This window comes from Mchenga conophoros, linkage group LG11 (genome assembly GCF_057382185.1).
Source record: "Mchenga conophoros isolate Kocher_MC1m ecotype Shallow Benthic linkage group LG11, M_conophoros_male_GT1.1, whole genome shotgun sequence".
Lineage (NCBI taxonomy): Eukaryota > Metazoa > Chordata > Actinopteri > Cichliformes > Cichlidae > Mchenga > Mchenga conophoros.
Window position 1 is genome coordinate 17,727,708 of NC_140536.1, and position 15,335 is coordinate 17,743,042.

The 15,335-nt window shown below is 41.1% G+C and overlaps 1 protein-coding gene across 3 annotated transcripts; it reads right to left on the bottom strand.

Annotated features, from left to right (window-relative positions):
• Positions 1–172: 172 nt before the first annotated feature.
• On the bottom strand, positions 173–12,390 carry cep85 (centrosomal protein 85). 3 transcript variants are annotated; one of them, XM_085291206.1, is made up of 14 exons: positions 12,268–12,390; positions 11,313–11,371; positions 11,077–11,208; positions 6,816–7,603; positions 4,895–5,025; positions 4,675–4,792; positions 4,373–4,558; positions 3,756–3,908; positions 3,506–3,660; positions 3,278–3,395; positions 2,780–2,830; positions 2,579–2,686; positions 2,205–2,343; positions 173–2,090 (listed from the first exon to the last, which is right to left on the bottom strand). In XM_085291206.1, exons 2-14 carry the CDS (start codon positions 11,350–11,352, stop codon positions 1,927–1,929), a joined length of 2,283 nt encoding a protein of 760 aa, XP_085147332.1. In that variant the 5' UTR covers positions 11,353–11,371; positions 12,268–12,390; the 3' UTR covers positions 173–1,926. The 3 variants fall into 3 exon arrangements, with proteins under 3 accessions (XP_085147332.1, XP_085147330.1, XP_085147331.1); XM_085291204.1 differs by having other exon boundaries at positions 2,205–2,448; XM_085291205.1 differs by having other exon boundaries at positions 2,205–2,448; positions 12,212–12,355.
• Positions 12,391–15,335: the final 2,945 nt, after the last annotated feature.

Below are 15,335 nucleotides of genomic sequence, written 5' to 3' on the forward strand. Positions count from 1 at the left end.
CTGCTGGTGGTAGGACATAATCTCCTAATTTGTGTCTTTTAAAGGACAATCTCTTCCCTGGACTCATTATGAATGTGCAGCTGACACATCTGCAGGAACAGTCTGGTCTTTTCATCCTTTCTCTGCAAAGTTAAACAAATAAAAGCAATCTGAGACCAATTAAAACAAAACCAAGTGTCGAAAATCTTTATTTCTAAAATATGCAAATACAAACAAGGACAAAAGTATGAAAATATAAACATATTTTTTCCCTTTTGCAAAACATTTGAGATGTTAAGGCATGCGGAGCCCGACTTTTCAAAGAGAAATCTTGTGCTACTCAAGTTTAAAGGTCCCATGAAATGAAAAATGGCTTGTGTGTCCCTGGGTGGTGTTCAGAATAATAAAAGTCATTGTTGCATATTTTTATGTTAAAATCCCTTTCTCTTCCCATAAAGTGTCATGCTTTTTCGTTTTTGTTTTCCCCTTTTAAATGGCTTATCTCACCGTCAGGACAAATACAAAAACTCCATTCACTTCGATGTGACCCGTGATTATGGGGTGATCCAGCCAACCCCTCCACAGTCACCTCCACAGTCAAAACGCCTGAAGGAACATCCCATCTCATCACACCTCAAACCACAAAGAAATAATACAATCTAACAGACACTTCATGGGACCTTTGCACACTGTGGATGCTTGCTGAGACACGTTAGCACATTATTACAGCAACAACACGTTAGGAAGACCCAGAAAACTTTCACACCGAGTTTTCAATGCAAACAAAAAAACCCTAAAATAACAATAAATAATACTGAAGATTAATACTGTTTCTCATTCATACATTTACTCAAACAGTTCACCGCTCGGCTTGAATGCGAGTCTGCTGTCATCGACATGAAATCTACGCTATATCTACGCTCAGACTTTCACCGTGTTTTAATCATCTACCAGGGCCAACTCGAGCTTTGCAACACGTTTTTTTTTTTTCCTACTACATTCAGTGTCAGAGGGAATGTATTGACTGTCCTACTGGTTGACACACTGAGTGAACGGTTATACTGGAAGAGTCAGCTGCAATCAGCCCTTTGTGGTTGGTCTGGGATGAAATTAGCATTGAAGTTGCAAACGCGACAGAAAGGCACATGTTGGTAATTCATTCAGGAGGAAGCCTGCAGCAGCGAGGAGTGCTCGCACACCTGCACGACTGCTTCGACCGGTGTTTCTTTGGTATACGGTAGGCCTGTTGGTGTGAGAAGCTGATTTGGTATTAAACCTCTTTTAGTTATTATGCCTCATACCTCACAGCAGAGTCCAGTATTACAGTGTTCACCATTTCAAATGGCGCATTAGTAACATTTCCTTGCAAAGTCGTTAAAAAAAGGAAGAAAAAAAAAGCAAAAGTAAAAAGCAAAGGTTAAATATTTTCAGTTGATTGTCAACTACTTCTCAGATAATTCCCCTTTGGAGGGAAATTAAATTTTAAATAAGTTAATATTTGCAGGACCTCTACACAAAGAGTTTTCCACCAAAGTGGAATAAAAAGTATAAGACTGTTTTGGTAACTGACAGCATCATGTCGTCATCATTATAAAAACAAAAAAAAAACCCACACGTGCGCACACAAACACACAGACACACAATGCTTAAGGATCAAGTATTAGAGGTAAGTTATATTCTGTTAGCCCTTGGACTGAAATAGATGAACTCAATGGGATGGGGGCGGGGAGGTGGGGGCTCTGAGCTACAGGCAGGCTTGAGACTCGACATGCAGTCAGTCGAGAAGTAGAAGCTAAACCATATGGGCTTTCCTTTGTCCTCGTTTCAAGGAAATTATAGTCCAGTCCTCTGACATTCAGGAACAAAGCGTGGAAGAAAAGCCTGTTAAGAGTCCTCCGAGATGAAGAGGTTCCCGCAAGTTTCCTCCATCGTGGCTGGTTGTCGAGGTTACTGAGTTATGCAGTTTTCTCCCATGTCCTGAGCGTAACGGTCCAGTATTACGTTACGCAGCTCCTCGACATCGCGCCGGAGCTGCTGGACTTCGACCAGCTTCTTCTGCAGCACCTCAGGATTCATCCAGTCCTCGCCGTGCTCCGCCACGGATGGGGGTGCTGGAAAAACAATGCATAATTGGTTCTCATTCGATTACATTTAATTTAAACATCAAATTCAACACTACAGTGAAAAAGATGAAGGTCAAAAATAAAAACTCGAGTAGTGCTTACAAGTGAGGCCAAGGAGCAGGGACAGGTTGGGGTCTTGTCCCTGGGCTCGCTGGGTTAGGATGCTGCACAGTGAGCGCAGGTCACTGAGGCAGGAAGCAATCTCAGCATGCAGTCTCTTTGTGAGATTAGCCCCAGCTGGCTGCAGGACAGAGGAAGCCTGGTTAGTGCACTTTTGCTCTGGATCGCTCATCTGCTCCTGCAGCGTCAAATTCTGCTCCATTAGTTCCTGGTTCTGGGTCGACAGCTACAACACAATGATCGGCATCGGTGTTAGGAGCTGTCGAGCTTTATTGAGGACTCAGAGGTCTGATTTCTAAATTAAACAAACTGAGAAAGTTGGTGCTTTTTTGGAGATGGTGGTTAATATAGCTCACCTCCTTCATGGCTGTGTGGAGCTCTAACACGTTCTGCTCTTTGGCCAGCACCTCCTCTCTGAGAGCCTGAGAGCTGCTTTCTTCCTGAGATATCTGCTCCTCCAAAGCCTGCAAAAGAAAAAAAAAAAGATTTAAAAATGTTGCGCGCTACAGAAACAGCAAACACGCACTCATTCAGATTCCCTGTGAAGAGATAAACACCTGGATCTGTGATCCAAGCTGTTCCATCATCCTGTGTTGCTTCTCAATAACCTGCAAAGAGAAGAAATGAGCATTAAAACAACACCAACTTAAGCACCAATGAGGCGTTACCGACCAGCGTGTGCTGGATATTTTCCATGTTATTGATCTAACTTGCACACATGAGCACAGCAAATTCAGTACACACTGCAGAGAACAAGCTGTAAACCACATAATACAGTCATTTCCCAGAGAAATACTCACTTCTCTGTAAATCTAACTCATCTGAACATGAACTTCCTCTAAGCTCAGGAGTCATCTGAGGTCAATGCACAAAGTGGGTTCTTTCTGCATCTTTACTTTGGGATAGAAATTACTTTTTAATAAACCTACATACAAATAGTCCTTAGTTATTCTAGTTTATCCAGTGATATTTACACTCTGAATCCTGTCTTTGTGTTCTGTCCTGATCTGAAAAGGTGAACCTTCTTTGCACATGTAAGACCACACCAAGCAGACCTTTTTGAGTCTCTGCTGCTCCTCTTTCAAACTGTTGTTCTCTCCTCTAAGCTTCTCAAAATCCAGAGAAGGGAGTCTGGCTCCATCCTCCAGGCCCTGCTGTACCCGCTGCTGCATACTGATGAAGACAAAAATAACGCAGAACACTCATTATGCACAGTTATTAGGTTTTCTTTTTACACTGAGAGCGAGGAGAAATAACATGCCTACAGAGAGGAGTACACATACTCAGTAATGGTGGTCAGCAGGTCCCTCTCCCTGCGTTTCTGCTCCTCCAGGTATGAGTCTTTCTCCTTCAGCTGCGAGTTTGTCGTCGCCAGACAGTCGTCCAGTTCTTTTACTTTCCTTTCTAGCTCTGCTACCTGATGTTCAGCTTCCAACAGCTTATTTTAAAAAAGCAAACAAACATGAACAGGTTTAATGATTAACACATGTGCACCTGAGCAAACGAAAAGGAGTTAAAGTTTAGTGTCCTAACCTGTTTGTTCTGGTTCTGGTAGTCCTCCAAGGTGGGCAGGTCAGCGAGGTAGCGCTCAAGAGTCTCAATACGCTGCTGGTTCTCCCTCTTCAGTTCCGACTCCTTCTGACACTTTTTCTTCAGGTTGCTGATGTGCTTGTCTCGACTGCGGATCTGGAAACATAAACACACGTTAATCTGATAACATTACGGTACCCAAATGTGCCGCTCAATACAGCCCTTCTCAATCATCTGATGATGAATAAAGGAAAATGACAAACCCATTGTTACTTTTTAGTTTCAAAGAAGTTTGTTTAATGAAAAGAGGAAGCGTGCTTCAGGCTTCGAGTGATTAACCCTGACCGATTTTTATCTACACCATATTGTTTCTTGTGTGGGAGACAACAACTTCCCACTTGATGTCCTTGGGCTCAAGGACGTCAAGTGTTTTGCTCTGCTGTTAGCTAATATCAAATACTGGGACATGCTAGAGCAAAGTATTGGGCAGGGTTTTTATTTATATATAAAAAAAAACAACCATTGCATTGGCCATCATTAGGGTTTAAAGGTTTTCAGTCTCGATATTGTGGTTCTCGTGTGCATGACTCTTAATAAGGACGTGTTGGGTAAGCACAAACCCTTTCTTCCTGTTTCTTCATCTCCTCCGTGTGCCTCTCGCAGGCTTCCTTCAGATTCTCGGTCAGTCGCCGCATCTCAGCCTCAACTGCCGCGAGTCTGCGCTCTGCCTCTGCTTTCTCCAGAACAACAGAGTCTGTGCGCTCTGCAAACTGCGCCCTCAAGAACGCGTTCTCCCTCTGAGCCTCCTGCAAGTCAACATCAAAGACTCAGCTGAGTAAGATATGGGTGCAGTTAGTCAACATGACAGCAGTATAGTAGTCCTAAGCGTTGCTTTCTGGAGGCTGAGCATGTTTTTACTAACCTGTAGACGCAGCATATACATATCTCCATAAGAAGCTCCTCTGCCCAGGAGGGCTCCGTGAACCTGCAGCTCGCTTTCCCTCAGACGCTGCTCCAGCTGGGCCATGTGCTGCTTTTGTCTGCGATCACAACCAAGTCCAACCATCAACAACAACACAAACATTCACAAAGCTTTGTTTTGGTAATTTAATAAAAGCAGTGAACCCATTACAAACACTTACCTCTCAATGATAAGCTCCTTCTCCTTTAGCAGGCTCTCGCTGGCTTTGACCAGCGCGTCCCACTTGCCCGACTCAGAGTGAACCGGTGTTGAGTATAGAGGTGGGTACTGACCCATTCCTCCACCCATTAGCTGTAACAAGAGAGGGAGAAATGTATTACGTGTCAGTGTTAACTGACAGTGGCGGACAAGTGACGAGACACACCTGCATACTTTCCACTTTTTCACACAATTCAGGGGTTAGCAACAACAGATCTAGTGCTTTAAAGTACCGAGTACTGCAAACGCCTCATGAATAACCTCCAATTATTCATATGCAACACGAAAGTAACAACTACTTTTTTGTCAAATCACATGGTCATGGGTCACTGTGCTATGAAATAATTAGCAGTGCCAGCAGTGTTTGTTTTCCAGTAAAACTTTAGATGACTAATGTTAAGGTTGTAATGGTACTACTAGTCTTATCAACACTACTTGGTGATTTGTGCTTTCACTGTTGATGTTGTATAAGAAACAAATTAACAGGATTCAGGACAAAGACAATGATAGTGATGCTCGTCATGCATGTGTGCACTCAGGACAAAACGGTTACTTTTAATCATTAACCCTTCAAGCTACCGGCAGACTGCTGGAGTTTCTGCCTTTATATGCAAAAGACTTGTACTTATGACTTTAGGAACCATAATTCATTGTGTAGCTTTGTACGTGCTACACTGTGCTGCAGCTGGCAATGGCCTTCACGCACATATAGAAACAGGGAAGATGAACTTCTGATTCTAAACCCCAAATTATAAAGTTTGAAATACAAACTGGACAATATATTATTAATAAAACAATAGTAAAGGACACCAAGTTTCTTTATTTGTTCACTGCCAATAGTACAACTGGTAACATTGGAGCTGATCAGTATTCTTATGATCAATAAATAAGCTCTGGTACCTGTTTGATTTCTGCTTTAGTGCCAACATCTTTACATTAAATACTTATAATTTTAGAGCCACACACGCCACATTTATGCTGACAACATAACAGGTTTAAATCTGCACACAGCTAGCCACCTGACAGTGACAGAACAAATAAACTGGCATAACAAATATATTCCCAAGAAACATGAACACGAGCCTGTCATCTACTTCTTTTGTTAATGTCAAATAGGCTATGTATGTTGAGGACAAAAACGCTTATTGGGAAAGGACACAAAAATTATATCTAAGCATTTAAAATACAATAAATAACGTTATGTATTAGAAATGAGTGAATGCAGCTCATCGATCTCGGCTTTGAATCAGCAAGAGGTTGTACAGCCTGTTCATATAGTATAATTACCTCTCAATACGATCAGGTTTAGCTTGTTTTTGTTCAGTGTTAGTTCCAGAAAAACTGCATTAGTGTACTTAAGTGTTCATTTGTAAGCAAAAATTTGATAAACTGCTAAAAGTCACACTTCAAAGTGGCACTCGGTCAGCATCTGCTCCCAAACATAACAAAAGTCAGTGTTAACAAAAGATCGAATAATTAAATATATCTGCAGACAGCATATAATTGGTTGAAGTAGTTGAAATTTAAATTTTGGTTATTGATCTGTTTAAAATCCTGTTTTAAAATAAACTTAAATGTGTATTAGACCACATTTTATATGTAATTAATAAAGAAATGGGAAAATCTATACATTGTGTATAGAAGCTATTCTTTTGCCAAGTTTTAATCTTTACAAACAAACAGCTACTCCACAAATCTTCAGTTTTTTACATTTTCCCAGATACATCTGAACCCATTTAAAGCTGCCTTTTTTGTTTTGCCACCTAGCAAAATATATTGTGTGGAAAAAGTGTCACAAGATACACTTGAAATCCAAACTTGTTGGTCTCACTTTCTTTACCAACAATCTTGCAGCAGTAGATGTTTTATATTGAGATACATACCTGCATTTGTTCCATTTGCAAGCGTAAGCTTTCCAGTTGTTTATGCTGCTGTTGCTGCTGCCAGCTTGGAAGTTCACTGCATCTGTCCTGCCGCAGCGGCTCATAACCTTTGGAGCCTGCGTGCTCTCTCAACAGAGCCTGCGTCTGAAGGCTAAGAGGACTCGTATAAACTCCAGCAGATCCGGCCACACCAGGCTGTCCGCCCCTTTGATTAGAGGCTTCTGCAGTACCAGGAACGCCAGGCCTAGCTTCAGGCAGAACTTTATAGCTGTGCTCCAAACTTCCTCTGTAGGCCTCAGACACGTAGTCTGGAGTGTCTCTAATCCCGGTCTGTAACCGGAGTCTCATGTCAGGGCATAACCCACCCAGAATGGCTGACTGATTCAGTGTAGGTTCCACCGCAGGAGTATCAAACCTGTGGCCCTCGTCCAATCGCGTATGGTCTGTTGGGAAAAGCGAGTGGTCCAGCCCATTCACCAGACTACGGTATCGACTCAGGCAGTCGGGCTTTACCCCGACGGGATCTCCTCCCACGCCAACTTCAGCATCCAAGTTGGGCGAAGATGCTGATTTGGAGAGAGAGGAGGACTTTGACGTGGTGCCGCTTGGGGTTCTGGAGCCAGAGGAAGATCTGTGACCTGCAGCTGAGGACAGGCAGTCCTCCTGGACACATGACTGGGGCTTTGAGGCCGGGGCTCCGGCCGTGGATGGCATGACATGTGCAGTGGGTATGGGGATCTGACTGCGGATGGGCTGGAAAGAGGGGCTGCTGCTGGAACTGCAGAAATCTTAAAAAAAAAAAATAAAAGAAGACAAACATTAGAAACAACATTAAGAGGATTTCTCTCACACTACAAATGTTCCCTGTTAAACCAGTGCAGAATATCTGGAGCGCTACCGCAGGCCATTTTCTCTATTTTCAGTCAGCAGTGTAAAGTAGATGCAGCAGGGTTTACTGGTGGCCTACTTTGATGATGAGGTGTCACCGCTGAAAGAATTAAATGGCTTTGACTGACTCAACTCAGGGAATAGGCTTATAATAGACTTAAAGCACTGCACAGAATTAGAGCTCCGTGTTACATGACAAACATTTCCTGTGTTCACTGTGTTAATAAACCTGCTGATACCTGCCTGAAACATGTACAATTATAACCCACTATAAAAATATGTTACTGCAGAAGGGCAGACAAAAAGTTCAGCCCTATAATTAGCAAAATTTTGACAACACACATGGGGTACTACAGCTTCAGTAAACACAGAGTCCACTTTACTAAGCAAGCAGATACAGCAATGTTAATCTGGAAGCTTCAGAGATGATAAATGACTTTAGGAACACAGGAAAACCCAACACCAGCCATCTCCACAATCCTCAACACACGTTACACAACTGTTTTACCAGCACTACAAACCTCAGAGAAGTGTTGAAGTCTGAAAATTGGGCAGTCACTCGAACACAGCAAACGTGTTAGAGGCTGTGGCATGTTTTCTAACAACGAGCGGAAGTGAGCAGAGCGGCAGAACGCTTTAAATCAAAACACAGAACAGTCTTCTGCATTTCCTGAGAGCAACAGAACAACCTGTGAAGCCAAGACTGACAGCCGCCCGACGAGCAAGCCCAAAGCCGTATTGTCCTCCAACAGAAGACCTCGCCTTTACCGAGCCCTGAACGAACGCATACAAACAGGCACACGCAGGAAAGGTTAGGGGGTATTTATAGCCCACCTCTCAAGTTACAGAGCAATCTGTGGGTGCCGCTTATTTAAGCATCTTGCCTCCTCCCACTGAACCACACATCACACGTGTACCTCCAAAGTCAAATACTGAATGGGATACTTCTACCTCTTACCAGCTTAAACCAGAACTGATTTAAATTAAGACACCCTGAATAATCACTGCACACAAAAATAAACAGCAAACATGGCAAAATAGGGTGGGGGGAAAAAAAGAACAAACTTTTTTTTTTTTTTTTTAAAACATAACACATCTGATATAAAAGACGCCTCAAGGCTCCACTGAATCACGACTGGCTAGAACATGTCTGAACTCCTCAGCAAGAACAACCTTTGTTAGATGTTTGCTCAACACACATTCCTACCCAAAGACATAAAAACCCAAAACTTGTTCATTTGTATACCAAATCGAGTGTATTTCCCACTTCACGGTGACTCTAAAAACTCATTATCGTAGCTTTTAGTGAAAGACACTGATAAGATATCATTGTTAACAATGTCATTATCTCTTCTGCCTGCTGGTCTGATTCTTTATCAATACCCTCATTGATTCATGATCAATCATCCAAGTACATAGTTTTTCAGCTTAGACACAGAGGTTTTACTATACCTGAATCTGAACACAGTTTAGAAACAGAGTTTTGTTTTTTTAGAAGGCCTGTGTGTGACTATGATGTGCAAAAACCTTTTTCCATGAGTTTGATGTCCCTCTATAAAATATGCAAAAGTCAGGAAATCATGAAGGCCCCGATTAAAAGGCACTGATCAGCTTGGAGCCACAAGAATGCAATGGACTGGACAATTTGATACTGGTGCTAAACTGGAAGCAGTTTAATTCCAAACCCTAATTATCTGCTATATTTATAGGCACTGCCATCAGTCTAGGTGGTTGGAAAAAAGCCTAATAGCTGCATTACTGGATATATTAAAGCCAGTTTCCCACATGCACTATAGCCTGAAACGTTTCTAGATATCATCCAATGAAAAGTCTCTCAGCTCCAAGTTTGCCTATGTGAGAACAGAGTGGACAACTGTCTGTTGAAGGAGAGCACAAAACTGTAGACAATGTCTGGAGACTTCTGTTTTGTATTTTAATTTCACCTTTATTCAACGTATCAAACTGACATCTTGAGAATATGATATGAGCCAAGGCAGGAAACCAAAACTTCCAGAGAAAAATCCAGAAAAGCACTCAAACTACTCAGGATTGTACAGTGGGTCAGTGCTGCTAGTTTAGCTCTGTAATAGCTTACAACTATTGCTATAAACGAAATTTGCTCAGGGAACACAACTCAATACATGAACATGTGGAGGGTTGGACAAAATAATGCAAAACTAGCAATTAGTGTATCTAATAACAAGCCTGCCAACCATTCGCTTGAATACAGCTCTGACCGTTATAGGAATATTGTCTTACAAGCGCCGAGCTCAGCGATTAACATGTTCAGGAGGTGTAAGATAACCCTGGCCACCTCAATGGCATCTGCTTTCATTTATTTCAAAGACAGAACGCATGCATCTACTAACACTAATAACTGGTATTTACTGGAAGTTTGAAAGTTTTGGTTGTTTCTTATTGTATCTCTGCTTGTGTGTTATTTGTTTTATGCTCCACTGACTGTACTGTTGTCTTTCTTGGCCAGGACACTCTGAAGACATTTTTTCCTGGTTAAATAATAATAATAAAAAAAAAAAAAAGAACTCCACAGGTTCTCTTAAAGCTAACTGATAAAAAGCCAGGAGCAGAGATTGTTTAATTCACCATAGTGACAGGGAGAGCACCAAAATAACCATCAGTTTACTCAGTGTGCTGGGACACCATCACCTCACTAATATTTTTCCTTGTCCTTGACAATTGCCTGGCAATCCACCCATAAATACCAGCCCAAAGCCTACAGTGCTGCTACTCTGCAGCCTATTATTTTGTAATGTTTCCTTTGGAAACAGGGACCACCCATCCCAGCTGGCCATCCATTAAACACAGCCTTTCAGTCCATTATTTTTTCCACTAGTGCATGCACACACAAGCTATCAAACCATTGGGAGATTCCCATTTTAAACAGAACAATGTGAAAGCAGTGATATTCCCGCCACAGGCAAGGTACAGCCTTGGCATTCAAACATCTCCTCTCACTTAACCTCAACTCTGGAGCAGTACAAGCTGCACCTTGGGTCAGTTTTGGCTGGGGAGTATCTCTGTAAATGTCCCAGGCATCAGCGGTGAATCATGAACATTTTATCACCCTATAAATAGACCTAGAAACAACACCATGGACAACACAGTGTGTTCCAGCTTCATCTCCCCAAAATTGTTAAGTGCCAAGCATTACCTAATTTAAATATTTCATGACTGCGCTCAACTTTCTAGTGAGCAATTTTAAAGAACAGAGGTTTAAGGGTGCACAACCATTAGAAAAACAAACCCAACACTGTTTAATGGATGTGTTCAGGTCACTGCAGTGAGACAGTCTTCAAAACAATGTTACACAACAGGCACTACAGGCAGAGGAAGAACAAGCAAAAGTCATCACCTTCTGCACTGTCAGATGCTGATGTGCCAAGACCAGTGTCCCCGCTGTCTGATGTTCCGGGCCGGCGGCCAAAACGGCTTTGGAACTTCTCTGACACAGCTGGCGTCTGCCACTCCATGTCAGCAAACCGGGCTAATGCACATTTGTGAAAAGGGACAACGACAGCAGAGCAGAACATCAACACATGTGGAAATGATACAGGGCTTATGCATGGTGACAGCAGCGTGTCAACTTACCCGCTGGTTTGGATTCAATATATCTCTGCGAGGTGGTCATTCCATAAAAGACCAGTTACCTGTGGAGACAAGGAATTAGCATTATTGTATGGTACGGGACACTGAACAGGTGATCAAACTCATGGAATAGCTTTAAATTGGAACATGTGTAAATTTGTTTACTTTGCCTCACTTAAACAAACAGCTGAACAACTAACGATCTATTTTAAACAATAATTTGACAGAGGCTGGCAGACTTTTGTGCCCACCGTAGAAAGCCTGTCTGCACATAGTAATTATGAACTGGACGGTCACGGGCTAGGACACAGCAGCTGTTAGCTACTGACTGATCTGCTCGCCTATCAAATTCATCTGCCCATCAACAACCACCACACACACTTTTCTGGGTAGCAACAAAAATAACAACACGAGCACATGTCTTCTCGTTACATAATGTCTTATACAAACATCTCTATCCCTACGGGAACCCTATAGGAACTTCCAAATCAATGGTGAGAAAAGAATGTAATGATGGTGGGCACCAAAAGGCTAAGACACCCCCCACTGTTGTTCAAACTAATCATTTTCTGTAGCTAATTCTTAAAGGAAACTACTGATGCCAGGGAACGCTTTAAGCTAAACACGAGTACACGCTTAACTGAATGTACTAAAAGTATTTTTGTTAGTCAGCCGAATGAGCCAATTACTGCTATCCCAATCTACCTATTTTGTTACAAAGAAAAACACACACACAAACAACTCGTTTAAGATTTGAGCAGCGATGCCCTACACCGTTAAGCATTTTAGCTAATCCACGACAAATCCGTTTCCGCCGAACAAGCTAGCTAACAGCTAACACCGCTACGGTTTTCTTAGACTCCTGAGTTCACATCCACGATACATATCTGACTTCAGCCTACCGTGCACATTATCGTAGATAAGCCGGTTCTTCACGCTGAAAGAACGGCTACTTTACCTTCGGTTTCAGATAAGGACTGAATACAGTGATAAATCTCGGTCTCGGGCTCTGAATCTGAACCCTTCGCTGCTGCTGCTGCTGCTGTTGTTCCGCTAGCCAACTGATCTCCTCTGATGGCAGACAACCCCGCAAAGACACGGTGGAAGCTTGTTTAATATTACAGCGCCGCCCGCTAAATTCGGGGAGTGGGTGCTGCTTCACAAACCGCTGCGGAGTTTTCTGCATACACCTTGTTACACCTCCACTGATGGTACACACCGACTTCAAAACTATGGGTGCTGGTGTAATATCGTGAAATATTAACCTCTGAGCCAGATTAATTCACAGAATTTTTATCTTGTCATGTGGCCAAAAAACCACTACAGCAACACACAACGAACGCATCTAACCAAGTTGCACAGAGAAGGCAAGAATAACCTAGAAGAAGACTTTCGCAAGGGTTAAAATGTGTTGAAGCCATATTTAAAATACCTTAAATTGGACTACAAAATGTTGATTGGCACTGATGTGAACACTGTAAACTTAAACACAAGAGGTCAATGTCAATGAATTGTCAAGGAATTGTATTTGTAGAGCACATTTTAGTACACGTAAACTCAATGTTCTTCCTATAAAAGATAGACATCAAAATTACACGGATCTGTACGTAGGGCAATAAAAACAACAAAAGAAAACGTTACAAAAACATTAAATTCAAGCGAACACGCACACACAAACACATACAGTGTAAGTCTATGAAAGTAAAAAGGGTTTTGAGTCTGCTTTTGAATGTAAACACACTTATAATTGACCTCAGGTCAGCGGACAAATCGTTCCAAAGAACAGGACCACAGTTTCTGAAAGCACACTTTGCTGTGTGGTTAGGAGTAGTTAAAAGATCTGCGCCTGATGACATGAGAGGTCTCGCTGGGTTAAATAGAAGGAAGTTAAAGATAATTCAGTGTTGAACTGAGAGCCAATTAAGTTATTTCAATAGATGTTCAAGTTTCCATGTGCGGTTAAGGACTCTGGTAGTGGCTCAATCCAATGATCCTTTGGATAATCTGGTTAACAGAGTGTTAATGATTAACCTGCTTGACATAAATGCATAGAGCAATCTGTCAGAGTCAGTTTGATATAAAAATGTTCTTATGTTTTGTTTTATTTTATTTATTTATTAAATTTTTCAGTAGTTGAAAGCAGTTCTGGTGACCTTATTGATATTATTGTTGTTATTGTTTCTTTTTTATATACACTACTGTACAAAGGTTTTAGGCAGATGTGAAAATTGCTGTAAACAAAAAATGCTTTCAGAAATATAAATGATTATTTATTGGCCCCAAATGTATTCTGCAGCAAGACAATGACCCCAAACATACAACCAAAGTCATTAAGAACTATCTTCAGCGTGAAGAAGAGCAAGAAGTACTGGAAGTGATGGTATAGCCCCAACAGAGCCCTGATCTCAACATCATCAAATGTGTCTGGGATTACATTAAGAGACAGAAGGAAAATAAATGATTAACACTTCCATTTTTGAAAGCATTCTTTGTTTCCAGCATTTTTCCTCACCTGGCTAAAACAATTGCACAGTACTATAGATACAAAAGTAAGAATAATATACTATACCACATACTGCTAGCACGTGAAATTGTCAGCTGACAATCGTGCCAAAACTCTGATTTCTCAAGTGTCAAATTTCAAAAAGAAAATCCTAATTTGCTGCACATGTTACCCTATGATGGCAGATGTTGAGTATTACAAATGTCAGTTTCTCAACTTCCTGCAATAAAGCAACAAACAAACTCAGCATATGTCACACTTTCACTTCCATTTTTTGAGCCAAGTTTGGTAAGAACTGAAAAAAGAACCATAGAATTGTAGAGTAGAGCAGAATCGAGTATTACTGACCCCTGAAAAAGTACAAGTAATCATTACAAACTTTAAAGACACTATTATTACAGCGGACAACTTTTATGTTCTTTTAGAGTTTCGAAAGTTTCTGAAGAACTCTAATATCTGAATATTAAACTTACTACTTTGCTGCATCTTTATTTAAGGGTTGTAAAAACACATGCAATGAGATTCAGGTTTAACAATCTTACTGTTAAAGAAAAACTAAAAGTTGAAACTATTATCTTTTTTTAAAAGTAGTTCAGAAAAGACAGACCTAAAAATAAAATAAAGCCAAATAATAATAATAATAATAATAATAATAATAATAATAATAATAAAATATTATTATTATCATTATTATTTTATATATATATATATATGAGAGAGTTTGTATTGTTTGTATTCATACCATAATTCACAAAGTCAGATACTTTATCACTCAGTGGGTTGTAAATATCCCAGGTTGTTTTAATTGAACTCAGACTGTTCCACTCATAAACACATAGGTCTGCTTGGTCACTTACAAACTCTGCCCGCCCTCTTAATTTGACTGCTTTTTTACATAAGGAAACTCTCCTTCCTCATTCACTGTGTGAAGTACATAAAATTACTCTTATTGTTTTCACTCATTCATTTACAAAATCTTCTTTTTTGATGCTGCCTTTAAGGGTCGTCACAGCAGACCATCTGGCTCCATCTCACCCTACCCCCAGCATCCTCCTCTGTTAGCCTGACCTTCTGCGTGACCTCCTTCACTACATCTATAACCTCCTCTGGGGATTTTCTATTTTTCTCCTTCCTGGCAGATTTATATTCACTATCCCACTATCCCTCTTCTGCTAACCATCTGAGCCTTGCCTCTCTAACTTTGCCTCCACCCCGAGCTGTTCCACTGATATACGTGTTTTTTAATCCTGCCCATCCTGGTCTCTACCAATGAAAACGTTAACATCCTTAACTCTGCCACCTCCAGCGCCACCTTCTGTCTTTATGTTAGTGTCACCATCTCCAAATCACACATCACAGCATCATAGCAGGTCTCACTACCTCGTGTACACCATCCCTATTTTCAAAGTCAGGATCCTTACTTACACATGATTCACCCGCACAACACTATTCACAAATTCTTCCTTCAAGATTACCATCAAATTACAAAATAATACTATGTATTGCTTAAACATTTGGTAAAT

What these genes read in the sequence shown, in the direction of transcription:
- cep85 (XM_085291204.1), bottom strand. Translation starts at nt 11,352, where the DNA reads ATGACCACCTCGCAGAGATATATTGAATCCAAACCAGCGG. An exon ending in AGCATCTGACAGTGCAGAAG is followed by an intron (nt 7,604 to 11,076) that starts GTGATGACTTTT and finishes TTTTTTTTTAAG; the next exon opens with ATTTCTGCAGTTCCAGCAGC. An exon ending in TGTATATGCTGCGTCTACAG is followed by an intron (nt 4,559 to 4,674) that starts GTTAGTAAAAAC and finishes GTTGACTTGCAG; the next exon opens with GAGGCTCAGAGGGAGAACGC.